Here is a 27,402-nt window from a genome sequence, read left to right as displayed (position 1 = left end):
CAAAATTCAACGCCTACACCGGATGGATGAATCGATTTGTATTCATCGGTTGCTCTCGGATGCGGAAGGAGTCGGCAGTTAGTTGCTGAGAGGCGCGACATGAGGCGAGAATCGTGAGAGTGGTTTGTCGAAAATGTACCAGTGGGTCAATGGAACGAGTTCGCTTTTAAAAAGCTGCCCGAAGACCTACTGAGGCACGCGTCTGGTGAATCTGATGAATTTTTATAGCCTAATATATTTTCGTGGTGTGCTCGATTTGAGCCGGGTTCAAGGGTCATTCAAATTCAGGAGCTGAGTGGCAGAATATACAAACGTGAACACGAATATGGGGATACCTATCCTTGATGAAATTAAAAATTCAACCTCGATAACGGATAGTTTATCGTTATAGTGTGTAAATTCACCACTCTCCACGAAACAAATTATCGTTAATTTAACTTTATAATGGGGCGTCGACACTCGAGTCACTTTTCATTTCATTGCCGTGAGCTGCAAGCTCTGAAAAAAAGTATCGCCAAATATTTTGAGCGAACGCTTTTTTCGAAGTCAAACGATCTCGTTTCAGTTTTGCGCTCGACAGCGAGTACCCTTTTAATTCCATGACCAGTCCAGAGGAAGTTTCATCATCTTTCCATCGCGTGGTACCGGACGATGAAAAGGGGAGGGAACTTTTCTCACGAGAAACGCAGACGAAGATCGAGGTAAAACGGGAATACGAGAGCGTGGGTGGTCGGCGGATGATCTCTTTGCATTACGATCGCTGGTGGATCTTGAGCATAAGAGGTGTTACGAAATATTCGCATGTATCGTCTAACTTTCTTTCTTCTACATAGCCTTGCAAAGTCCGATATGTAGCCGGCGTAATGATCAACCGTTGCCAAGATGTTGCGTAGGCTAATGCGAACCGGGTTAATCTTCGGAGCCAGAGGAGCAAATAATCCACCAATTATTATTTCAGCGCGAAAGTTTTTCTCCGTGCAGTTTTTCAACGCGTTTAGTCGCTCGTCAGTCTGCGGGATGGATATAAATCACGGAGTATCTTATTCTGCTGTTCAGACCTATATGATTATCGGCTTTTACATCTTTCACAAAATTCATATACATACATCATAGATCCTCGCGTTTATCGAACTGTGGATAAATCCTCAGGTCAATGATACGTGGTTGTGCAACAATGACCGCTTTTTTAAAAATCCCGCCAATTTTCCCCTCCAGTAAAATTCTCGACTGCACGTGTTTCCGCAATCGCGACAACGTCACAGAATTTTATTACAATGCAAGCCTGCGGCATTAGTGTTAATCGTATTCAAATTACGACGTGGGCCGGCAATGCGCATGAAAATAGTACACCATCAAAGACGTCAGAAATATACGGAGAAGCTGCTGAAACCTTGAATTTTTGATGCTACTGTGCCGAGTTACTTCGCTAAGAATTTGTCACGGAAAGAGAAGGTAAAAAAATTTTCGTTGTACGCGATGAAAAAATCCGAATGATAATGTCGTGAGGAAAATGATTGAAGTAGTAATTCGAAAAAAGCGTGAAAATTACTCGTCAGTTTTTCTAATTCGCCCTGCTTCACGCCTCCGCAGTTTATAGTCACAGAGTTCACAACCGTTCGCCGCTTTCTGCCAATATTTAGCGAAACGTGTCTCCGGTTTTCTTCACCTCGTCTTCACGTTGTTTCTCGAATATTCTGAAAAGTTGAGGCGAGCAAAAACCACCGAATGTCAATCGCTGGTGAAAGTTAGTTGCATCGTTGAAAAAAAGACCTTTTCCGTCCTCCATTGGCTACATCGAGTTGTTGCACATGGAAATCGTAATCGGGTCTTTGACCCTGGTTTCCAGTCGAGTTCGTACACTTGGCAAGGTTTTAATTACACTTGGAACAGGTGAAATGTGGGCGCGAATTCTTTCCAGCGTTGGTACATATTCACAACATTCAAAGCTTGTTTACAGGTGTCCGTATCTTGCCTACCGTTCCATAACAGGCAAACGAAGGACCGGACTTGCAGATCCCGACTGACAAAGAGATGATTGAAAAACATTTTCGCCTTTGGCGAGGGCAGAGCCTTGAATATATCCGACGTCGTGTCACCCGCAATTACCCAGCTAAATTATATCCGCATTGAGCTCAACTGTATCTAAGTACTAATCACGTTGTCACTGGATGAACGTCGCCTGGAGTGCCGAAGATCAAGGATACGGGACTCGTCGATTTCCTGCGCATAGGACTCAGCAGCGATGGCTTCGGGGCTTGCAATTTCTCGATAGAAAACGAGAACGGAATTTAAAAAATGAAAGAGAATTGTACGCTGCGAGAAGAAAGCCGCGCCAGGATAAAAATTTACGAAACGTAATTTCAGCAACGATATTATATTCGCCGAGGTTACGAGTGTCCGGAGGGCAAGAATGGACCGCTGACCACACCTTGCCTGTCAACGTTACCCGTTCTGTCAGTCCGACGATCTTATTTGGAGCAAACGAAAGTTGGCTTCGAGCTATCAGAGCAGGCTTCATTTTAAGCCCGGGATTTCAACTCAGCGTTAATATTCTTCTTATAGGTACGTTCGAGGCTGACCAGGAGCGTTTAAAAACATGGCCGACTGTCAGCTCGGCTAAAAATTGTCGAAGATAAGTGCACCTTGAGCTCTTAGCGCCGTTCCAACGTTCTACGTCTACACGCGCACGTATCATGTATAAATCGTGAGGCAAATGAGCACAACGCAAGTTGTTGAACTTTGCCGACTTGACGTGTGCGCACGACGGATCTGCAGGTCCTCCTCTCAGATCGTAAAATGTGGAAATTTAAGACAGGCAAATATCCCACATCCGATCAAAGCATCGTGTCGTAATTTTTGATTATATAAACCCAAACTCGTTAGATTAATGATACAGCCCACGATCGAAAGATGCAGATATACTTTGCAAACGGGCTCAATTGCTGCACGCGTTGGCAAACCAGATACAAAAAGCAACAATCATACGTTTCCAATCACTTTCATATATCTGGTCCAGATATTTCTGCACTCGCACTTTTATTCTGATCTTACAACACCAATTTTTTACTCTTTTTTGGCGCCCCTCCTGCTTATCGTTATTTTTCTCCTTATGGGATATTCCAAATCGGCAAGCACGAGACTCGTTATGCATCCGTTTATTGCTGGAATTTTACAGTGTACGTCTGATTGGTTGATCGATTTTTTTTTCTCATATATATTGCGTAGCGGCCAACCTTGTTTGTTAATCGTATACGTAAGATATCCGGCTACAAATACTCGCTTGAATTACCGGGCTAGGCGTAAGTATTACAAAACAGGTTTACATATCAGATGACCATAAAATTTATTACGAAAACAAGAAACATGTGGGCGGCTCTCTTACGAGTGCTGCACTCAAACTTGCCGAATTTTTTCACCTTTCGCATGCATCATTTCCGAAATTTATTTGTCGAGTGTTACCTTTCTGTTACCTTCGACATTCATCCGAATCTCCATCAATTGCTTTCTTACAATGAGTCGAGATGAAAATATCGTTTGGAATGCAGCTACTTGAAAAACTCGTTATTGCAAATTGGAAAACAATAATAACACTAACGAATACTAGATGCGTATAAAGGTTAAGCAGTAGGCAAATCGACGTCCATGTACTACCGGTGTAGAAATAACAGGTAATGGTAGGTAATGACGTATGCCTATCGTTAAGTTTCTTTTAAAATACATGTAGACACATAAAATGCTAACCAATGCACTGGCCGTTATATGCAGACATCCCGTGCATCACGACCGTGTAATTTTGACACCATATAACACTACTGTGTAATAACGCCCAATTACATCTCGAAACCGGGTACTTAGTTATTCCACTACGGATGTCTTCAGGGAAGCTTTTACATCTAGCTTTTTCTACTTGTCTATCTATCTCTGTTCTTTGATGACATAGCTTCATGAATTTCTTCGAAACTAAAATCACGAAGTTAATTGACGTTTAAAGTCCGTCATCATTATAATAAGTTTGAATTTATGCAAGCATAATTTTTGCGTATACGTAAAGCTTTTTTCTGTTTTTTTTTCTAATTTACTTTCGAATCATAGATGAAACAGGGGAAATGGTAAAAAATCATTCATTAATTTATATTCTTTATTCAGTAAAATATTATTATGTAAGAAGTAACCGTAAAGTAATGGCACGGTAATTATATTATAAGCGCGATTCAACAGCGGTTGTAGAAAAACACAAAAAAAAAAAAAAAGTACAGACGAGAAAAAAGAATATTTCTTCAGTATTACCAAACGTGCAAATACTCTCGTTATAAGCTGGACGTGAATTATCTGTCGAGTTGTCTTATAACGTTTATACTTATTGGTTTGATAACTATTATATGTTCATCAAAACGTTAATTTAATGTTTTGATGCATTTATAAATCTTTTCATAACTTTGTGTTATACTGAATTTCCTTACTCGCTAATGAAAAGCATAAATAAATTATTATCAGAGAGTATACGTAATATAATAGGTATAAGAGAAAAGGATTTCGTTAAACATATCGTGAAGAAGGAATAAAAATTCAGCTACATTTATAAAAACGATAAAAAATAATCCTGTGAATAAAAAATTCGAAATGATCGTTAGGATTAGAGAGATAAAAAATCAGACGAGCAATTAATCCAATTTTGGACAATCGATACATATCAGCAAATGACCATCCAGAAGGCGGAAAATTATGCGAGAAAATGAGAATATCAAAGCGATAGATTAAAAAACAAACAAACAATTATCACTCTTTCAATTATGAGTATTTTAACGATGTTTCATGAATCTCCGAACAGAAGAAACAGAAATATTACTGAACCTTCGATGCAACTCAAACAAGTTTTTTCTTCTTCTATATATATATACAAATTTTGCACCAGATCACTGTAGCGCCGTACATCACTCGACAATCGCGGGACAAGTCTTATTACTTTTCCATATCTCTCTTGTGTCTCTTTTTTCTTTTTGTCCAAAAAATACGCTTGTCCCAATATATACAAATTCAGAAGAAATTAACGTAGAAACGTAAAATATTTACACTGCTCTATATAAGCATACAGATTTCTTCGTGTATATTATATGTATACCTATACGATACGCCTATATATTTATATATTATATATAAATGTTATTCAGTATACACGTTAAATACAAGGTTCAACTTTTTCGCTGTTATAGCTACGCGGCGTTCCAGCCGATAATTGCGAGCTACTTTCACCCACGGAACGTTGGACGTGTTCGCTCGCTGTCACCGTGTCTGGTTTGAATCGTCGCGGAATATTTAGTGCTGCGGTTGTAGAGAACGGGTCTCCGAAGAAGTGTATAAAAAGAGAGACAGTAATTCACAACGTTCGTTTTCTCGTTAACACAATGAAAGTTACAAGCTGTAAAACGGTACCAAGCATGACTTTGATCTCGATACTGCGATGAATAATTTTGCGAAAAATCTTCAAGCCGCGAAACCTTTCACTACGTAAATCGAATTCTAAGCTGAACCTTGGATCTTGGGGTATAACGAACCGCGCAAAAGCGGCTCTTGTAATCACCGTAATGGGGGATTTCTTAAACGAGAAGATTGTCGTCCTGGCAAGCAGGTCCCGTGGTGGGCCAGTTGCAAGCACCGGCGGTGCTGTCGAAGCTGAGGTGAACCGGGCAGTTGAAGACGTGGAGTGTGAATTTCTGCTTCCACTCGTCGTAGTGGCAGGCGTAGAACTTGTTGCAGTACTTCGGATGGCGGAAAAGTCCGGCTCTGGCGCAGTCCGAGCCGCCCTGAAGAGTCTCGTCGTCGTTTCGCCATCCGCCTGGTCCGTACCGATCGAACGCGGCGCCTGCGCCGCCGATAGCATTTCCGATCGCTCCGGCGTTTCCGGAAGTCCTTCCACTCTTCCTTCTAACTCCTGCAGTGCGACCCACGGGAGCACCATCCTTAACGAAGCCTTCTGGAGCGGCCACGAATTGGGTATCAGCGATGTCCGACGGGCTTCCGAGGCCCCCGTCATCAGGAACAACTATTACCGGACCGGAAGAACCACCAATCGTTGAGGGGGTCGAAACAGCCGGAAGGTAGGCGGTAGACGGCTTGCCGCGAGACCTGAAGACCTGCGGAGGCGCCGGAGTTGTTACGCCGAAGATGGCGGTCGCTGGAGTCCTTAAGGACGATGCGGAAGGTCCTGGAGTCGGGGATCTGTAATAACCGACGGATTGGCCGGGTTCGCGATCGGCTTCAAGGTCTACGTAAACGTCGGATTCGTCGTACTTCGACAGGTCAATCTTTCCCTTGTTGGATTTTATCAGGATGGATTTGGCGCCTGGACCACGAAGCGTCTCGAACGGATCTGACCTGCAGGTACATTGAGCGCCGAGTTTTCCCAGCAGAAGAGGGTGCAGGTCACTCAATTTCACGATCACTTTGCCCTTTCCTTCTTTCGTCGGTGTCTGAACCGTTGAGATTTCGTACGATGGAGCTTGCGAAGAGTAGTAGCCTGCACCTCTGTAACCGGATGAACCGCTCACTCTGCTCGAAGAGTACCTGCCGTAGGCATTTGAGCGAATATTAGAGTCCGGAGTCGTTGGTTCGTAGGAGGGCGACGCCGTTGAGGATACGAAGACTGTCGGGGTGACGCTCGGCCTCTTGCCGAAGTCCTTGTAGCCGAAAGCTCCTGAGTTATCGACAGTTCCAATGCTCTCGTCACCGTATGAATTCGAAGTGTACTTGACGCTACCGCGTTCATAGTTGCCGATCAGTTTCTTGACCTCGTCTTGTGGGATATCTAAATTAGTCGGAGAGCCACCACGGCTACCTGTATAGTCGGGACTTGCGGTCGAAGAGACGAATTTCACCGCTGGCTTCGAGTATTGGTAACCTTGCGCTCCTGCAGAGGAGAAGGACGTGGACACGGAGCCGAATTCTTTCTGGTAAGTCGGTTGCTTCGCAGCTGGACGGGCAGGGATAGACGGTCTTTGGTACGAGCCATCAAAGTCTGGAGCAGGTGTGCTGACCGTAGCGTATTTAACCTAAGTGAAAGGGAAACTGTTTTAGAAATCTGAAATTCGTGAATAGTATTCGATCGACAATGACCCCAAAACAATGGATTCGACTCACCTGTTGACCTCCGATGTTGTATTTTGGTTGCTGATGAATGGTCACTGAAGGAGTGACGTCGCTTGGAGAATTGTAGCTGAGCTGATTCGTTGGTTTTTCGTAAGTGTAGCCGTCCTCGGTGTTGGGAGTGGGTGTCGAGCCGAAAGGTATTTTCTGAAACACTGTACCAGGCTGCTGGTTGTCGATGTCAAATTTGTCGGACGTCAGACCGCTTACAGCTGAACTTGTTTCAAATCTGCTGTCCTTGTAGAAGTACTGACCGGTCGTGACAGCGACCGGAGCAACTGTCGACGAAACGACGGTCTTATATCCGTTGTCGAAGACTGGTGCGAGACTGGAAACTGCAGCGGGTAGCTTGGCTGCCTCGAAGAGAGTCGTTTTGTAGACGTCCGCTGGTCTCGTAGCGAAAGCGATCGGGGCTGGGGTCGAGCTTACAGTGAATAGCTGCTGGTCACCTTTGCCAGAACCCTGATAAACAGGAGTTTGAGTTGGTCGTCTGTATTTGTAGCCACCGGAGGCGGAGTTTCCAGTTGAGGAACCTGTGGTCTGATACGAAGGTTGCTTGTATCCACTGGAAGGCCGTCTGTAGCTGTAAGTGTTGACGACGGCTGGGGCGGCCGTGATTGGTGCCGACGTGACGACGGACGGAGTGTTGTACACTTCGACGTTCAAGTGTGGAGACGCTGGTGTCGTGACGGTAAGAGGAGCAACGGGCTCCTGGTAGGTTACGGAGAACGGAGTTGGAGTCGAGGATGTTACGCTTCCAGTGACAAACTGTACCGATGGCTTCGTGTAGCGGTAGCCAGATGATCCACCCGTTGATGCAGGGCCAAGATTGATTTTGGATGTGTCGATGTGACTCACGTCCGGTGCGACGGTCGACGTGACGTATGCGAGACCGTTAACGTCACTTCCGATCGAACCACCACCGGTGGAGTACCCCTTGCTCGATCCCTGACCCGTTGCGAAGGCTTGGCTGCCTATGTTCTGGTGGGTTGGTGATGGCGTAGGTCGACGGTATCCTGTGTTGGTAACGTATGATCCAGTGCCGCCAATTTGAGCGGTCGTGATACCAGTCTTGGTCGGTCCAGTCTTCGTGAATTGCTGGCTTGTGTGCCCGTCATATCCGGCTATAGTATTTCCCAGGACTACGCCTCTACTTCCCTCTATTCTTCCGCCTGAGACGATAGTGTCTGGCAAAGAAGCGTAAGTAGGATAACGATCTTGGAGCTCTTTTTCGGTGAACTTTGTAGTCGTGTAGCCGTTGTTGTATGTCACGCTTCCGCGTCCTCCGTTATCATGGTATTCGTTCGTCTTGTAACCACTATCTTGACTGGAACTTACGCCCCGGTTAACGCTGAAGGCTCCACCCTTGTTGCCTGGAGAGGCATTAGTGTTGCCATAGTACGTGGTCGATCCTCTGACACCAGCAACATTCACTGTAGAGCCGCGGACGCCAGCTCCCTTATAGATCTGCCCATCAACGTAAGAATTAGGACCGGCATTACTTTGATAAACAACTCCAGGTGCGGCTGTTCCCGTGATGAATGTTCCAGGCGTGCTCTGACCATAAACGGTCTTCGTTACTCCATTGATGACATATCCTGGAGTCACAGAATTGGTCTCGACGTATCCAGGCGTGCTGGATCCTACGTAAGCCGAACCCTCATCTTCGTTGCCGGAAATGACAGTGCCCGAAGAGCCGTCGTGAGATAGAATTGTTCCTGCATGCACGTCACTCGTGACGAAACCACCTCGAATACCATTTCCATTGGTGTTGGAAGTCTTGGTGGACAAATGGCTGCTCGAGCTTCCTCCCTTGCCATGGTACGTCGTTGTTCCAGTGAAAATTCCTCCCTTGCCAACCTCGCTGACCGTACTGGACGAGCCAGCATCCACGTATCCGCTACTTCCATGGTTGCTTGACGTACCTCCACTGATACCGGTAACGTGGTCACCTTCGTAACCCACGCCATGGTATTCAGTGTTCGCTTCGTTGACGAGGAAATTGCCGCTTCCGGTTACTCCGCCAGTATAACCTGATCCTGTTACGATGCCACCTGCACCCTCCGATCCAGAAGATGAACCGTACGTTACGCTTGTCTTAATGCCGGAACCTGTGACCGAGTATCCAGGGGTCACAGTTTGCAAGAAAATTTCTTGCGCTGGTGTTACCGGCTTTCTCGTACCGAAGACACTGTAGGCTGGATTGAGAGTTGTCAGAGGGGTGGAGTAGCCATTTCCAGAGCTCGAGACACTGGTGAACACGTTTCCGGTTATGGGTCTGCTGGTGTACCCGCTTCCTGTGCTTCCGGTGACAACAACTGAACCGGAGTTGATTCCTTGACCGGTGTAGCCGCCAGCTCCGCTTCCGGTTGCCCCACTCACTACAATAGAACCTGAATTATGTCCTCCGTTCACCACATCTTGTGCGTCGAAGTCACTCTGTCCCGACGAGGTGTACCCCACGTTTTGTTGCCCAGCATATTCACTGGCTCCACTTCCACTAGTCTTGGTCAAGAACACCGAACCTGAACTTATTCCGCCGTTGACTACGTCCTGTTCATCGGAACCGCTGCTGCTTCCATGGTCTCCAGAGTAATCTCCAGCTGCTCCCGAAGAACTACCATAACCGGATCCTCCCGTCTGAACAGAAACGGAGAGTCCGTCTTTGCCAGACCCTCCATATTTGGTAGAAGAACTGAACCCGTTGTAACCGCTATTTCCAGCAATGCTCGCGGTCTGTCCGACGGTCGAAACGTATCCGCTTCCCGTTGTTCCGGTTTGGTAAATTGAAGAGCCGGGTCTCTGCCCAATAGGCACCGGCTGTATTACGACTCCAGGTTTTCTGGATCCCCCATATGTCACGGTTGAAACGCCTTCACCAGGGTACACGCCGTGGTCAGATCCACTTCCGGTTGATCCAGAGTATTTCGTACCAAATCCACCAGCTCCCGAGTATCCTGATCCGCTGCTGTCAGCTCCGCTATATCCAGAGCCAGATGTGATTCCAGAATCTGATGAGCTGGTTGAACCTGATCCCGTGTACCCGGTGTATGTGCTTCCTTTGTACCTCCCTGAAACAGCATTCCCAATATATTAATTTGAAACCCTTATCTTGGATTAGAAACATATTTTTTTTGCCCGTAATGAGTGATGATCTTACCTTGGCCGGATACGTCAGTTCCAAATGTCGAGGATCCACTGTTTGCACCCGCGTATTTTGATCCATCACCTACGGATCCGGAATACGCGCTTCCATCTGATCCCGAATGTATAGATCCTGCACTGCCTGAACCAGAATACTTGGATCCTGTACTTCCTACGCCAGAGTATGCAGATCCTGTACTACCTGCTCCAGAATATTGAGATCCTATACCTCCTGCACCGGAGTATTCTGAGCCTACGTTTCCAGTGCCAGAGTATCTAGATCCTGTACTACCCACTCCAGAATATTGAGATCCTTCACCTCCGGTACCAGTGTATTCAGATCCTGCATCTTCAGTTTCGGAATGTCCATATCCTGCACCAGAATATTTAGATCCAAATTCAACACCTCCTGCTACAGCATGCCCAGATCCTGCTTCTCCTGTACCGGAATATACAGATCCTGCACTTCCCGCGCCTGAATATTTAGAACCGATATCTCCTACTCCAGAGTAGCTAGATCCTGCTCCTCCTGCACCAGAGTATTTACCTCCAGAAACAGAATATCCACCTGCTCCAATGCCAGTATATTTAGACCCTATATCTCCGGCACCAGAATATTTAGATCCTGCATCAGAGTGTTCAGAACCTGCAACTCCTGAATATCCAGTGCCAGTACTTCCCACTCCAGAGTATTTAGATCCAGCACCATCTTCTCCAGAATGTCCAGATCCCACTCCTTCCGCACCAGAATGTCCGAGTCCCGTGCCTCCAGTACCAGAATAGCCAGAGCTTGCTCCTGAATTTGAATACTTCGATCCAGCACCTCCTGCTCCATATATTCCAGATCCTTCACCTCCTACTCCAAAATATTGAGATGCTCCTCCTGCGCCTGAATACTGGGATTCACTGCCTCCTGCTCCAGAATATTTAGATCCAGATCCTGCTGCGCCAGCATATTGAGATCGAAGGCCTGCTCCTCCGGAGTATCTTGATCCAGCTCCCCCGGTACTTCCTGCTGTAGAATATCCAGATCCCGCTCCTCCTGCACCAGAATACTGAGATCCCACGCCTCCTGCTCCAGAGTATCTAGATCCAGCTCCTCCGGCATTTCCTGCTCCAGAATATCCATATCCAGCTCCTCCCGCACCAAAATATTTTGATCCTGCGCCTGAACCTCCGTCATTTCCGGCTCCTCCTGCACCTCCTACGCCTCCAACACCTCCTTTACCTCCTATGCCTCCTCTGCCTCCAGGGCCTCCTACGCCTCCTACGCCTCCCACGCCTCCCACACCTCCTATGCCTCCTTCACCTCCAGCACCCTCCGCACCAGAGTATCCTGATCCATCAGCTCCTTGTCCTGAATAACCCTGCCCCCTATATCCTCCATCCCCGGGATATTTAAGCCCTCTATTTGCCCCATCGTATTGGCCAGATCCAGTTTCGGAATACCTCGATTCACTGGGTTTAGATCCTTTGTATAGGGAACCGTCAAACTCTGATCCATACTGTCCAGCTCCGCCTATGCCAGTACCAGAATAATCTCCATAGCCCGCATCTCCGTTACCCGAACCCTGTCCGTATCCTGCTCCGTGTCCTTGCTGCCTAATACCATATTCTCCTCCCCCGTACTCTGTCCTCGAGTATCCTGATGACCCACAGCCAGGTACAAGCCATGGCCATTCGCAGATCAGTTTCTGTTCGTCGAACACCAGGCCGAAGGGACAGCGGAATTCGTATGCCATCGGTTCTGGTTCACCTGTAAAAGACACGGTAATCGATCTGGTTAAATGAGTTACATTTTAACCCGATGCAATGGTTCTTGGTTACAGCCACGCACCTAAGTCAAAGCAGGCGAAGAACCATCTGCAGTTCTGAGGGTCAGCATAGTAACCGTCACGTTCAGGACACTGGAACCTAGCGCGAGGAACTGGGGCAATCTCACTACTTCCTGGACAGGGTGATCCTTCAGTTAGAGATCCAGGCCAGACGCAGACCTCGGTACGTTCGTCGAATGCCAAACCAGCTGGGCAGTCAAATTCGAAAACGGAGAAGTCGTCGACTCCCTGATCGAACTTGACGCAACGGTAGAATCTATCGACGTGAGTGATAAAAATAAAATCAGTGTTTAGTCGGTGTGCTTTGAGTACGTTATTCTTTATTTCTTATTTATTTTAAGGCAGTTTACCTGTTACAACTCTTCGGATGCACAAAATATCCTTGTCTGGTACATATGAACTCGGTTTGCGTGTTCTCACGGATCGCATGGATTGCACCAGCCGTATCGACTACTCTGACGATCCTGTATCCGGAGGACTTGACGTGCCTCGATGTGGGGATTTCCATATGCTGAAAATCGAAATCCAAGGTACACCATACGTTTAACCTTTGATCTTGATAAGAAATAGTTGCATTCCGGCGTGCGATAATTTTTCGAATTGGCTACTCATATCTGCAACCACGGTACTCTTGTAGAAAATTCAAATTTTGACAAACCGTTTGATTACTATCGGCAAACCTAGAAGTAGAGACCGTTCTCGCATTGAACAACCCGACAAAACAGTTTCAAGTAAATTTACAGTAGACCAAGTGAAGGTAAGACGGTCGGTAAGTTAGCGAGACCTCAACACTGCTAGTATTACTGGTCTGTGGTAACTATGCAGCAAACGATCAAGCGCGACTGAAGATTTACTCATAGGTGGAATTCTATCACTTTTACTGAGAGTGAGTTCGTTTATACTGCTAGGATTACTGGTTTCTGATAACGGTGCAGCAAACAATCAAGGGCGATTGAAGATATACTCATGAATGCTTGCACTGATCGTAAGTTCATTCGTGATTTGATACGATTGATCGCCAATTATTACTCACATGGATGTCATTCTCCAGCGAAGCCAAGACTGCGCCACGTGTCTTCCTTTTCATGTCCGTAAAGGAATGGTAAACCTCGTAGGTAATCGGCTTACCACAGTTGTTCTTCTGATCATTCTCGACGTCGTGAATTCCCAGACCAGCAAGTTCCCGTAGCAAGACGTACTTGCCCTGAAAATGAGGAATTCCCACGGTTAATACCTAGAGAACGTAAAAACGATCGCTGCGTTCTATACTCCGAAATTAAAGCAGACCTTTATTCCGACCGAGGTCTTGTCCTCGAAGGCGATCCACGTGGAATCCTTGAAAGCGTAAGGGGCGGTCAGGTCCGTGTCCCTTTCGACGGTCCATTCACCCGTGCTCATCAAATCGCAGAGCTAAGAATCAAGACAGAAGTCAATTAGGAAATATTATTAATCACGTCATTAAATGCGGCACGTGCGGATGCTGAAGACCACGCGGTCTGACCGCCTTCAATTCATCTCAATCCCTAGAAAAGGAAAGAAAAAGATTCAAAGAGATGAAAAAAAATGAAGAAAAAAGAAACAGACACTCGGAGTATAGACTAGAACCGTACACCGGCACAAAACTGTGCCGAGTTCATGGACCACGACGCATGCCGCACGCGGAATACGTTCGACACACTTTGCAAAAGTTGACTCGCTACTATTCCTATATGCGCGTGTACATTGAGCCTTGGTCAATTGACCAAGACGTATTGCTGCATTTAAACATCCACCTACTCACGAGAAAAAAAGTGAGAAAAAAAAATAGTAGAACGGCTTCTGTTCCCATTGATTAAAATTTCTGCAAACTGATAGTGAGAGGTGCGTGGGAATGGAACGAATCGGTAGTAAAGGTGAGGTAACCAACTTCCTGGCCGATGATACATGTGTGTGAAAAAAACTGTAAAACCCATTTCAACATCTTCGTTTCTACCTCTTTCTGGCTGATGACCGTTGGCTCTTTTTCTTCAGTCGGTGATCCTGGAATTGTCTTGTCCTTCGTTTTCAGGGTGAATTTGTAGGCGCTAGCTGGTACAGAAATGAGCAACTTCTTTTTCGGCACTCCCAAACCGCTAACCAGATCGACCAAGCTATCGGTGTTGAGCATATCGAAGATACCCATGAGTCGAGAAGGGTGGAAGGTGTTGGACGATTCAGTTTCGTCGAAGAGGTAGTTGGTCGACATAGTGAAGAGATCAACGTATCTGTGGGATAACAAAGCAAAAGGAAACAATTATAAAATGCAAAAACCCTTTGCTTGTCACCACCATCAATTACTGATATTTTTCTCAAACGAGTCGACAAGCCCTTGCAAGTGAAAACTGTTTCCTTTCTGTTACGCGGTTACGCCACGAATCCAGTATAAATTTCGATAATTACGGTTTCACGTTTCTTCGTACGTGGTTTGAGTTCTAATTAACATCATGATGTGGCAAAGAGTCTCATCTTTCTATCCTTGAGCTAGATGCGTAACTGGAAATGCGATCCTTGCCATTTTTGCTCTAAAGGACGCTGCCTCAACTTCTACACGGGATGATCAGCAGGATGGAATTGGAGATGTGCTCGAAGGTATTTTGCGTAGCCATGTTTTACTTTCGTATTCACTTGTTGTGATATTGCGTCTACGTGCACATTGCCAGAATGTCGAGAATTCATGTGAAGACGATTTGATTCATCGATTTAGGCATGCCAACGAGTGTACAATTGATATAAATAACTCTTACTTTCGATCACGTGTCAATATGACTGAATTAAGAATTAAATTTCACAATGTCAAACCCACTGGTTAATTGACAATTCTCGTCAACTTCTCACGCTCGCCAATAAGTAGTATAAAACATGATTGCGTAGTTTATGTGGATTATCCAGAGTGTCTGTACAGTCTGAGAACTCCGTTCTAGAAGTGATTACATACTCCATCACAGTTTTAATCTTGATTTAGTAACATTTGATGGTTATTTTTTGCACGAAAAAAGCGATCCTTGAATTGAAAATATTCGTTGCTCTTCCAGCAATTACGAAAAGTAAAAAAGCGTAGCGTCAACACGTGTCCACGTAATTACGGTGCCACGTGGAGAGAAGACGAGGTTTTTGCAACTGTCAGATTCATGCGTAACCATGATATTTGTCTTCGTTAGGTTTCCGCTGCTAGCGGTACGACCCCATCAATCCCGGGCCAGCCGGCCACGCTTAACTTTGATGTAATTGTGACTTTGCATGGGGTCCAGACGCCGCGGGCAGTTCTGGGTGTTCAAACACCTCTTACTTTTGGCTCGTAGATTGCACGCTGCGAGGTATTCAAAATGACATGCAATCTCGACGTGGGGTGTAGCAAGTATTGTTCGTTCGTCAAGGTAGAAATGAAATAGTAAATAGAACGAGAAGCTAAGACCAATAACATGCTAACAAGTTACCAATACCAATAGATTGTATAAGATCAACTCGTGGTGCGTATGCTGAAAATCTTCGTTAATTCATTTGATCGATGATCAGAAGTTTGGTTACAAGTACGTATGATATCTTATTTATTCAAAATGTGGATCAATTTGCATTTGATCGAGCTGGAGTTGGAGCGTCGAGTGATTACATAGCGGAGAGTGGTCATTATACGGGATCAAAGGTCAATGATCAATGATATTGCGGGGCATTAATATTCAACTATGATAAAACGCGTGTTCTTACTTTGCCAAGGCCTTAATATCGTACTGCTTCGCAAGCTCCTCCGGTTTCGTTGGAAGCGCCAACAATATCCTCTTCTCGTTGGATTTCCTGGTCATCTCGTCCTTAAGTCCCTTGACGAAGTGGGTCAGACGTTCCTTGGACCCGGCAGTCATGTCGAGTTCGACTCCGTCCACCTGAACATGTGACAAAAAACACTCATTCGAACCCCGTAAAAATGTTTATAAATTTTCGTTCGTCGGTCAGCCATGAATCTTTACGCATCTGTGTCCGTCAAGCTTGACGTGAGAAATCACGAGACAGTTCGATGAGCACGCGTTCAGGATACCGTGGCGTTAAACGTCCGGCGGAAGTACCGTTAACTACGTACACCTCCTAGTTAAATGCACGTACAAGCTTCTCTTCGAGTTCCTCAAAGAAAGCAAAAACTGGACCATTCTCTCGCGTGCTTCGGAGCGCTGACCGCAGGTTGACTTTCATTTTCATTCCCTCGAGCCCCCGCGCTATCCGAGCACCAATCTCTTCTGCTGCGGCCAGAGCTATACCATCTCCGCAGGGCTAACGTCGTTCCTTTCAATCGATACTAATCAAACCACGCTTTCGGTTTTCTACCGTTACACATGCCCACTTGTGCCTATATGTGCACTCGGGTATAAAAACATGACGCGAGCAATTTGTTTGGCGCAAAAAAATCTTCACGTATGCGAATTGAACTTAAAAGTATACAGGATCCCGATTTCGTTGGTCCGCGTTCGTTTTTTCGCACGTATTATTTTCGGCTATGACACGCGGACCGGGTCGTCGACCGATTAATTGCGAGGGAATTTTGTGGCAAGCTCGTACGATCGTCACATTATAATTCTTCATGTTCTTCTTGTTTTCTGTTGGTTCTTCTTTTTTTTTTTTGGTTGTTCCTTTATCTTGCTTTTTTACACACTTCTTTCACCTTAGCTCGTCCTGTCAATATGTCAACTTGTCGATAATTACCTGTGACAGAATATTGGCGAGGCGTCCCGACGCCGCCTGGCGCGTCGTTGCGGACGTCCTGAGAGAGCGTTGCGGGTCCGTCACGGATATGACGAACTGGAGAACAGGATTCGACTCCTTGAGGACCTTCTGGAGCTCCTCGATCCCTGAAACATGGCGTTAAAAACTGCAGGTTACGCACTTGTCCGTTTCGAATGTGTGATAATACAGGTACGGCGAATTGATTATTCATTCGGTATTCTGACACGGCCCGTAATTGGCTCCGCCCCAACCGAACGCGTACACATATTTAACGCCTTATCTAAAGATACTATCTAAATTCAAGTTTAGGTAACGAAGTCAAGACCAGGCGTTAGATAATATACGCTCCCGTCAATTTTTGACGTGTGTACAATTATCGTGCGTGCAGGAATACAGGCGCCTCTAATAATCGTTACAGGTATGCGTACAGCCTTGTACCTCTTATACCTACGTATATCTGTAACCAAGGTACAGTTATCGTGATGTATACATAGTGAACGAAAAATCAACCAGCAAGAATGAAAACTGGACAAACTGCTGCAATATCGTCGGCTCGTTACTGAAGAATGCAATTGAACACGCTGTTATTTTACTCGTGCAACACGATTATGTATAACAGAATAATATGTAGATCCAACCTGTAATATCGTACAGTATACTATACGATGCGCGAATTGCGTGCCACGTTCATTCATCCGTGTTTAACGCGCAAAACGCGCACAGTAATTTTTAATTTTCAATACGACTACGTGCACGTGAGATCTTGCGAAGTAAGTAGGTATTCGCTTTCGTTAATTGAAACATAAACGCTCGGTCATTTGTTTTGTAGGCTCGTTATGCGTGTGTGATGTGGGCAGGTATGTACAAGGTATTTTGCTCTGCACAATGCGTGTGAATCCTAAACGAGAAATTAACTAGCGTGACGATAACTGTTATTCTTATTATTTGTTTTTTACGCCTCTCATTTTGTAGAATTTTAATTTCCGAATACCTGGTTCAGCTCTATAATCTGTTGCTTATCGGAAACAACAACGAGCTGACTGTGTGGTTTTTGTTGTTTCTTTTTTTACTTTTTTTCAATTTACATTCCCAATCGTTTGTAACAAACGTATGAGAAAAAAGTTAATTGTTGAGATGATAAAAAGCGTACAGCTATCATGACAGTGTTGTGAAGAGAAATAACGTACGCATGCAATACATAAATTCGTCTTTTTTCTTTTTGTTTTTGATTCTTTTCCTTCTGCATATTACGTACAGCCTGACATGATGATGCTCGGGAATTTGTGCCTGTGCCCGGCTGCTTCGGGCAAGGACGACTTCATCTATCGATTAAGAGATTTAGAATTTAGAATACTGTTGAGACGTGTTTTTTAATAGGTATCTGACACACCGAGATTAAAATCGTGCCGTCGAAATCTCGGTTTTATATATTTATTATAATCATTTTAACGCCTCTGTTTGACATTTGTTTTTCTCACAGTAATTCACGTCCTTGGTTGTTTTTTTTTATAGCATTCTATTGGTCTGTTCTTCTTTTTTCCGATTTAATTCAGGTAAAAAAAACAATCTCACTCACGAAAAATTTACGGATATAGAATTCTGTGCCGGCTTTTCTTCTGCCCTTCCCTTGCTTGTTTCATCCGCTGTAATCACAATTTGAACCAGGATATTCTAGAACTATTGTTTCTATTTTACCAGCCTTCAACTCTACTTCGGATTTTATATCGAAAGTCACAAGGGTAAATCGATTGAATACAAAGAGCTTTTGGATAGCGTGTTATTGCCGAAGATGAAAGTGATGTATCGAGTCGATCACCGGAGCTGGTTGACCTAGGCTGGCCCCTTTGGTATAACACGCGCAGCAGACTCGATGAAAAGTTGGAACCTCTAACGTTTGAAACGGATTTGTGCAATCGCCTCGAAGATATTTGGACCGGGGAAATTAGTTACGGATTGCCTTACGTGGGAGCTGATTTTGATCGGGTGTCGACGGGTGTTCGCGAATGAGACGTTGAATAACGAGCAAACTTTATCATCGATATTTCATATCTAGGTCCATAAATGCCCTGACTGACCCAAATCAAGACACACGCCGATTTCAAACCGGACGAGGTCACGATTCTTAAGTAGCCGACGACGAGTGCAGGTTGCGAAATTGATACACGCCACCCACGAGTCTCCGTGCAGGCACGCATATATCCGCAATACGTAAACATATATATATATATATATATATATATATATATATACATATGTATATATATACACATACATTGATACGTAGGTGCGGATTTATCTGCATCCACAACCGAGCGCCGATTCCACACGTGGCTGTATCTGCACACATGTACGAATTTCTATACCGCAATATTTGAATTGTCGTTCAGACGAATGTCGTTTTCATTCGTTTGTAACTTTCGTTCTCGTTTTTTCAGGGGTCAATCCGCTTGACATACAAGCACATCGTATAGACAATCGTAAACGAAACTTTTCAACGACGATGCGGCATCCGCATGCAGGTAATTAACGAGCGCAAACGTCTTGAGAACCTACAATGCGAAACCTTCGACGTGGGCGAATTCCGTTTTTGGTACATCTTATGTTCAGCTTTCACTGCCTTCCAAATTGAATCGTGTACTTTTTGCAATGTTAGTAGGAAATGTTGATAACCTGGAGACTTAGCTTAAGAACGAGGAAGTGTAGGTGTTTTTTTTTTTTTTTTTGTTTTTCTTTTTGCGAAATAAATTGAATTTCGCGTATACGGAATCAACGTCTTCCTACACGCGTCTACTTTGTAATTAACGTTTAAGCTTTTGGTTGAAGACATTGCGAATATTAATCACAGCTCTGAATACTGAGTGTCGAGGAAGAACCTCATCAACATCCAATTAGTCACACATCAGGCCAAACGAGTCATCTCCGTGCAGAGTTATGGAGCTAAAAAAAATCTTGGTCGAGAAAGTGTAACAAGTGGGGAATTCTTTATGAAACGACACGCGGTTCAATTCCGTTTCTAATTCACGTCATCGTCGAAAATCCCGTCGCAACGTGTCAATTAATTCTGGACTGTCAACGCAGCGGGCGACATTAAAAAAAAAATGAAAATAAAAAATTCCAACAAATGCTCCAGCTTCACCGTAAACAAAATTAATGAGAAAACGAAAGTGATATAGCTGTGCTGTTACCGCAGCCTAACGGATGTGATCAAAATTCAGATCAAAACTAAGATCGATATGAATATTCATATCTATAGACGATTAAGAGAGTTTGTTCTGCGCAGTTGTTATTATTATTATATGTCGATGAAAGGTACACGACTTTGATTCACCGTTACGTAAACTAATAGAGAAATCTTTTCGAGTACTTGGCAGTTCGTTTTACGCGTATATTCCGATATTTTGTCGTTTGAAATTCTCAATTGCTGACAATTTTGCCAAAATTGTTATTAAAATCCATTTAACTTTGTCCAGGTAAAAAATCTTCGATCAATGATCGGCTGTTTCAGTGTCGATTCGGACCTTTGTGCAATTTTGAGCCAAGAATTATGCATGTGACAAGTGCAGCTGATATGCAATGTGCTGAAGAACGACTCGCGAAAAGAAAGAGTAAATAATTGTCCGTTCCACCTGTGTTTGCTCGTCTCGCTCGAGCCGCTTTTATCGTCCTCGACTGAGTCTCCATGTATACCGATAAAAAACGTTCACTTTGCGTGATATTTAAATGTATAAATATGCATACTTATTATTTTTCGACCGTTGAAGACTGTACATGCAGACTTCGTCGAGAGGATCCTTGCCGAGTAGAGAAATAAAATTTCAACAATGTGTTTTGCGGTAAGGCGGCCCTGTCTACGTTTAAAATATCTTTATTACACCTATTTCAGAATCAAGGAGGAACATCGATGCCATGACGATGTCACGCTTGTTGGAGAAATGAATATCACTCGTCGTTACGTCATCGATAAGAATCCCTGCGAATGGGAGTGACTTCATAATTACTTGCCTGTGTCGGGAAAAACAGAAACATATCAATCCCGATAAGGGGTAAAAATCATCGAGAGTTAGAAATCACTTTAATCAGAAATCAGGTATGATCGCATAATTGAATGCATCAAAGTGCACTAATATCTAAGTGGAGAAATTCTCAACGATCCTTATGAGTTTACTTTTCGAGCCGTAGAAAAAATACCTAAATATCCGAAATTAAATTATCAAGTGATACTCAAGATAAGTGAAATGTCAACGTTCCGATTGCCGATTGCTCGAAAATATGACACAACCACGCCTTGTGAAGTAATCTTGGCGAATGAAGTACGGACAAAATAATTTCGTACTAATTTGTATCACGCGATGAATCGACGCCCTGTTTTTCCTTGACAACGGAAGTCCGTGATCATATTCTCGTGCCTGTAGTTAATACTTACGAGTTAATCGCGATAATCTAATACTGAACGACCTTGAGCTTTGTTGGCTTAACGGTTCTCACGAGACGTCGTAACCAAGGTCCGGACGTGCAGAACTGGCTTAGGTTCTTGACCAATTCTAATTTCGCCTGTTTTGTACTGTGAGAAAAACGGTTCCGAGTTTAGCAATGTTTTTTCGGTTTTCGTTTTTCTTTTGTTTTTTTTTTTTTTACCATTTTTTCTTGTTACATTTTTGCAGAACCAAAAGTTTTTAACCAACTATAAATGGCAGTCACGCTTAAAGCGGTTTTTCGTATCTCCACTCAATTGCGAAATTTTCATCAATCTCTGTCCTAATTGATGCTAATCCGGAGTTGGAAGATCACCAACATTTTTTTACAGCTTTTTAGGTTATTTGATACAACTTTAAACAACGCGCTACAACGGTAGTTATAAGCATCGGTGGTTCAGTGGTAGAATGCTCGCCTGCCACGCGGGCGGCCCGGGTTCGATTCCCGGCCGATGCAAAACTTTTTTATTTTCTTTTTTGTTCCAACAGCCAGTGACGCAGGCTTACTAATTGTCGAGGAGAATCAATAAAAGGCTGTAAGTGCCACTTTTTCAGAAGCATACTTTTGGTTTAGAAAGTATGTGCGTGCTAAGGCCAATGTTTCCTGAATAAGAAAACTTGAAAGAATGGCGATTAAAGTATTTTTTGATTCTCCCCTTGAATTGATATGCTCGGTGAAAACGGTCTGAATTCCTACTTCCACCTCACCAATCTCTAACTACTAATGCACTGATAAGGACGCGTTAATTAGATGTACGCAAAACGTAAACTGCGCTCACCGGCGAAAGTAAAATACACCACATCCATAAGTATAGGTAGGTACTTAAACGATTCAAAATACGTCAAAGAAACTTCCACGCTTTCCCTGTTTCCACTGATTAAAGGTGAAATTAATGACCGGTATAATTTAGCTAAATACGGATGTCTGAAAGATACGGTGTCGATGGTGGTTGATCTTATCAATCGGGGGAAAACTCATGGGGAAATTTTCCGAAGGATTGGACATGTGATGGGGAATAGGGAAAGTTTATTGGTAATGTATTTTCACGGTGAAATGAAAGTAACGATAATTGGTTGTACGGAAATTCTGAGCGATATTACACGTCGGATTTCATAAATTTTGAATTTGTCTCGTCGAAGTGAAATTGTTGCGAGTATGCGAGTATCTTGAACGATAAAGTTCCACCATTTTTGCAGCTCTTAAAATGCACATTTCCTCCGATCATCTCTAATCGTGAAACGTGAAAAGTGCGCGCAGTGATTAGTTTCGAAATTCGAGTCGAGGCTTACCAGCGGTTGTGAGATTGTGGAGTTCATGTCCCTGGTGAACGAGCGTTGTACATTTGCAAATGACGTCTGCCAATTCTTCGGGGTCGTTGCTGGACGTGTAACACAGGATTTCCTTTCCCGGCGATGTTCTTTGCCTGGGGCATTCTGGAATATGCAGGTTAATAGACATATTATTTCACGATAATTTCAGGTCGAAAGTGTCTGAAAAGTCGTTACAGCTATTACGCTAATTGGTGCGTTACTAAATAACGTCGTATATTAAATAATATTGGCATCGTTATTGCCCTTCTTATTTTTCTCTCTGGTTCGAACGAATCGAAGGTGAAAACACCCGCAGCATCGATTAATCGATTACGCAGCAACCGATACACATGTTTTTTTTATCGCTTGAGATTAATACGTCTTCAACAATCTAGAAGAAGTACATCGTGCGTTTTTGCATTGATTGAGCCTATGATTAATAAAATTCCGATTCGATGATGAACGCTTATGCAAATCATTTGTATTTAATATTCTGGAGTTTTGATTTACTGTTGACAAATCGGCAAGAAAGAAAGAAAGAAAGAAAGAAAAGGGGAAGGGGAAATAATATTGGACAAAAAAACTAATCGCCCGTAGCACAATATGTTATACCGACGGTTTCGAGTTAACGTGCACCAGCAGCAACAACATTCCTTGATTAAATGAGAAATATTGAACGGTCATCACGTCATTTGCTTACAGAGATTCGCAAGTGGAGTCAAGTCACTCGACTCTGATCGCGCAGCGATGCTTCCGACGATGAGCAAAGCTGAAATAACCGCGTTGAGATCATCGCCGCTATAACATTCGATATTACGGGTTCTGTAAGAGACGTTTACACAGACGAGCCATAAAGATTTGTTGTTTTTGATAAAATAAAAAATTTGCCAACGCAACACAGGAAGATGGATGAGAAGAATGAATAAAAAACTTGATGAAAAATAAACGAGAAAGGCCGGGAGTCCGGTCGTACCGATATATCATATCCATCGTTCAATCGTCGAAGAGCAATTATCGCGAGGCTTTAAATTATCCGCGCATCATCCAATTTTGTTGTTAACAAGCTATCATTACACCTGAGCTGCCTGTGTTCATAGAATATCAATTCAGCAGTCTCACTAGCCTTCGATAAAGTTCACAAACAGCTGACGCTGATTCACGTCTGCCGGCCAATATGGTCAGGTATTCGCGACCAGACGAGACTAGTATTTGTACAAAATCGTGTTACGGATTTTTGCTTTTCCTCTTCTATCCGTTTAATTTTATACCCGAAAATATTTGACTCGACGATTTAGAATTTTTTCGTCAAAAAATCCGACCACGTTTCAATTGATACTGGAAGAGTTAATTCAGGTATTGTAATTGGCGAAGGTAAGAAGAGTCAGGAGAAACTGTCGCGGTTAATTTTCGAAGATTAAATCGTCGGAGAAACAATTGTGGTTTGATATAGAATATATACTGTGGGCATGACTTTCTCTCCTGAGTAATTTCCGATCTGTGGTAACGAGTAGAGGTAAGTTTATAATTCGACCAAAATTGATTGTTTAGAATTTTGCCCGAAGCATCGATCCGAACCGCAATTATCTTTGGCACAATTATTATAACCAATACGGGAGCTTAGATGATTCGGTAACCGATCGAGTTAATGAAGATTTAATGACGTCGCATCGAAAATCGTAACAATCGTAAAGAGTACAGTGATAAATTGGAAAAATCTTCTTCTTTTTTCTTTTTTTGTTGCAGGAAACTAATTTTCGACTCGCCAAAAAATTCAGAGCATGCAATCACGGCGATTATCAAATCGCTTCAAGTTTTTATCCGTACCTGATGACGACGTGTAACATGTAATCGTCGAGGGAAATGATGCCGCGTGATAATACAAAAAAGTGGCGGCTTGTCGGCACAACATCCGTAGAAAGTGAACTGCGCTGAGTGTTTTAAAGAAAGGGAAATGAATGGCTCCAGGAAATTTACGTTTAGACCCATATGCGGCACGCCTGCTACATTTCTTGATCTGTCTCTATGATTCCATTCATACGCGTCAGCGGTCAATGTATCTGCAGGGAGTGGGTACTTCTATCTCGATCAACTTTCTTGGATCCAGATCAGACTCCGTGATTAAGACAACAATTATCTCCACATATACGGAGGTAAATGACTCATGTAACTTTTACATTGCTCAAACAGGATAATCGCGTCATTGTACCAGTTTCAGCTGATGCAGCAGCTGTGTTATTCGAATTTTCTGCTAATGCAATTATCTCCGTAAATTCCTGTTCACGACGAAGATTATCTAGTTATTTCTGTGGTTTCAGTGAGAAAATGTGAGAAAAATTCTATTTTACAACACTACCGAAAAGCAATAAAACTGTTGACATGTTTTACGGACATAAGAGAGAATAAACGGCACGATTAATTATACGATTCGTCCGTTTTATAAATTCGGAAAATTCCTGTGACGAATTTTCAACGACACGACAACATTAAAAAGAAAAAAAAACAAAAAAAACGTGAAGAGGCAAATGTAGGAATGTCGCGATCGGGGAAAATTTTTTCAAAGTCTATTATATTTCTGAATCGTTTTTGCACTTGCACGAGAAATAGAATCTGATCACGAGGAGTTCTTTATTCGAATAGCAATGCGACAGAACGAAGCATTGCGTAACGATTTGTGGTGACAATCGAGCCATTCTTCGATATCGATTCCATTCTTTTTTTTTTTTTATTAATATTTTCTTTTTCTTCTCATCGAGGGACTGAAAGCGACACCCGAAAGACGCGGAAGGATCAAGATTCCGCGATAGGTTCACGAGACTGGCGAGTATTTCCCTCGTGCCGAGACGTGTCAAACAATTCCGATGGCCGAACGGTGATCGTAGGTAAATGAAATTTATTTAACGAGATACGTAGATGGAGCTGTCCTTGTGTAAAGACATCTGCTCCAGTTGCCGATGGCGCAACTTAACCTTAGAATTATGAGTAACTATCGTAAGATCACTGGATTACTATTAGCGGACCGAGATCGAGCCGAGAGGCGAGCCCAGCCAGGCGACTGGATCAGGAGCGCCGGAATAAGTGGCGTGAAATTTAAATTTCTTCAATTATGCTGTTGGCTGCTCGAGCCCGTTCCTCTGAATAGTTTGTACCACGCGCGTTCTTGGCACTTGGCCCCGTTTAATCTCGGCTTAAGGTGAAAAATCAGGTCAGACTTACTTTCAGCGTATCCAAGCGCGAGCAGCCCCAAAAGGGGTAGCAGCATCGACAACCTCATGTCGCTCCCTCACCCTCACTTCCGATGGTATCAGCCTCCGGTGCGTCACAACTTGAACCGAGTATTCGCAGAAATATACCCAGCGAAGCGTAAGATATGATCGATGGATCGTGGTCGGCGCACCTCCGACTCCTGATCCGATTTCGAGCTCGGAACGCGTTCGATGATAAAAAAATTAGCGTTAAGCTTCGGGGACGAAAGCGTCACCTTGTCGGGTCGCGGTGGGCCTACAAAGGACCAACGATACTGGTATTGAAATTCTGAATCCTGAACTCTGATTTACCGATGCAATTTGCGCTGGGCGCACGATCGTCGAGCTCGTCGAGGGTGTCGGGAGGAATCGCTCCACTGTTCTTCGGCGCACGATTCCGACTGAACCCACGGCGTCCCGGTGCCTCGGTAGTAAACCCTGACGGTCGGCCCGGACCAGGTGAAATGTTCGGTGATCGCGGCGCGTGGCCAGGGAGAGACAGGAGTGCGGTGTTCACCTGAGGTGGGGTGCTTTGCCCCAGATCGCGGTTCTCTCGCCGGGGAGAGAGGAGATTAAGGTTCAAAAATCGATACCCCAAGAACTTAAAGGCTGTCGTCGGCGTTGATCAACGGAGTCGCGGTGTCGCGAGATGAATGCCGGCATGGGCGATGACGGGGTCGTAAGCTCCGTACGGACGGTCTTCGCGTGATCTTCTCTCGATGCCGAGGTTCCGACTGGCTCACTAGCCACTGACACTCTGCTCGAAACGAATCCTGTTACCCAAGATTACACCGGTAGGTACAGCCCGTTTTCCGTACCGCTGCAACTGTTTATATCTATAGATGATCGACGATATATGCTAATCGCCGGTGACGGTCAACAAGGTCTTCTCCGTACGACCGCGTTATATGTATGTATGTATATATGTGTGTGTGTGCGTGCGTGTGCGTGTGCGTATGCATATGTATAAGCGTACGCATCTCTCGATCTTCTGCCGGCTCCTCACCGTCTATTCAATGACGCGTACTTGCACCTCGAGCTGTTTATTCTGGCTTCCACAACGATTGTATAACTCATCTCGTGCTCACGATGCTCGATGATCGTCATAGGTGGATGACACTTCGAGCTCGGCTGCTGATCCTTACTTCTGTTGTACGCCTGACGACGAGATATCGAGTCCCGAAACGAGCGGACAGCGAGATATTGTGCACCATACGTTTCCATAAGAAACGAAGGGATCGAATCATCGAAATTAATCAAAGCTTACAATTTTCTGTCTCGTCTCGTAGTTCGAATACCGCCGATTTAGATCGAGAGATTTACAGCTCGTGCTTGATCTCTGGTTTGCTGCACCCATTTGCCACTGTGGAATCACTTGTCATTCGTATATGCAATGAGATAATTATGCGGTTCACCAACGGTCGCATCTGTGCCCGGGTTTGATGTAACGTTCGATGATGTGAGACCAAGCATCGACGCCGATGATTCCAGTGATTTCTTGGAAAGGAAAGACGCGCGTTAATGAAACGACCG

At 44.2% G+C, this 27,402-nt stretch overlaps 1 protein-coding gene, 2 long non-coding RNA genes and 1 other non-coding gene across 5 annotated transcripts in view; 3 read left to right on the top strand and 1 right to left on the bottom strand.

The window, feature by feature from the left end:
- Positions 1–4,124: 4,124 nt before the first annotated feature.
- On the bottom strand, positions 4,125–26,651 carry LOC124176988 (mucin-19-like). Of its 2 annotated transcripts, none has more exons than XM_046558961.1 (13): positions 25,841–26,651; positions 22,607–22,750; positions 16,824–16,969; positions 15,840–16,012; positions 14,092–14,362; positions 13,407–13,529; positions 13,153–13,323; positions 12,470–12,630; positions 12,122–12,375; positions 10,747–12,040; positions 10,301–10,680; positions 7,135–10,211; positions 4,125–7,046 (listed from the first exon to the last, which is right to left on the bottom strand). In XM_046558961.1, the coding sequence occupies exons 1-13, from the start codon at positions 25,896–25,898 to the stop codon at positions 5,595–5,597; spliced, it is 7,704 nt and encodes a 2,567-aa protein (XP_046414917.1). In that variant the 5' UTR covers positions 25,899–26,651; the 3' UTR covers positions 4,125–5,594. The 2 variants fall into 2 exon arrangements, with proteins under 2 accessions (XP_046414917.1, XP_046414916.1); XM_046558960.1 differs by having other exon boundaries at positions 10,301–12,040; positions 25,841–26,125; positions 26,182–26,651.
- Positions 12,539–27,402, top strand: part of LOC124176989 — a 33,966-nt gene continuing 19,102 nt past the window's right edge. Inside the window, exon 1 of the long non-coding RNA XR_006869496.1 lies at positions 12,539–12,649. This is a non-coding gene — a long non-coding RNA (uncharacterized LOC124176989). The remainder of the gene's footprint in view (positions 12,650–27,402) is intronic.
- Positions 19,093–19,776, top strand: LOC124176990. The gene is made up of 2 exons (XR_006869497.1): positions 19,093–19,191; positions 19,280–19,776. It is a non-coding gene; the product is annotated as an uncharacterized LOC124176990 (long non-coding RNA).
- Trnag-gcc lies at positions 21,703–21,773 on the top strand. The gene has a single exon. It is a non-coding gene; the product is annotated as a tRNA-Gly (tRNA).

Source organism: Neodiprion fabricii, chromosome 2 (genome assembly GCF_021155785.1).
Source record: "Neodiprion fabricii isolate iyNeoFabr1 chromosome 2, iyNeoFabr1.1, whole genome shotgun sequence".
Lineage (NCBI taxonomy): Eukaryota > Metazoa > Arthropoda > Insecta > Hymenoptera > Diprionidae > Neodiprion > Neodiprion fabricii.
The sequence above is the reverse complement of the archived record's forward strand: the minus strand, read 5'-3'. Positions and strand labels throughout refer to the sequence as shown.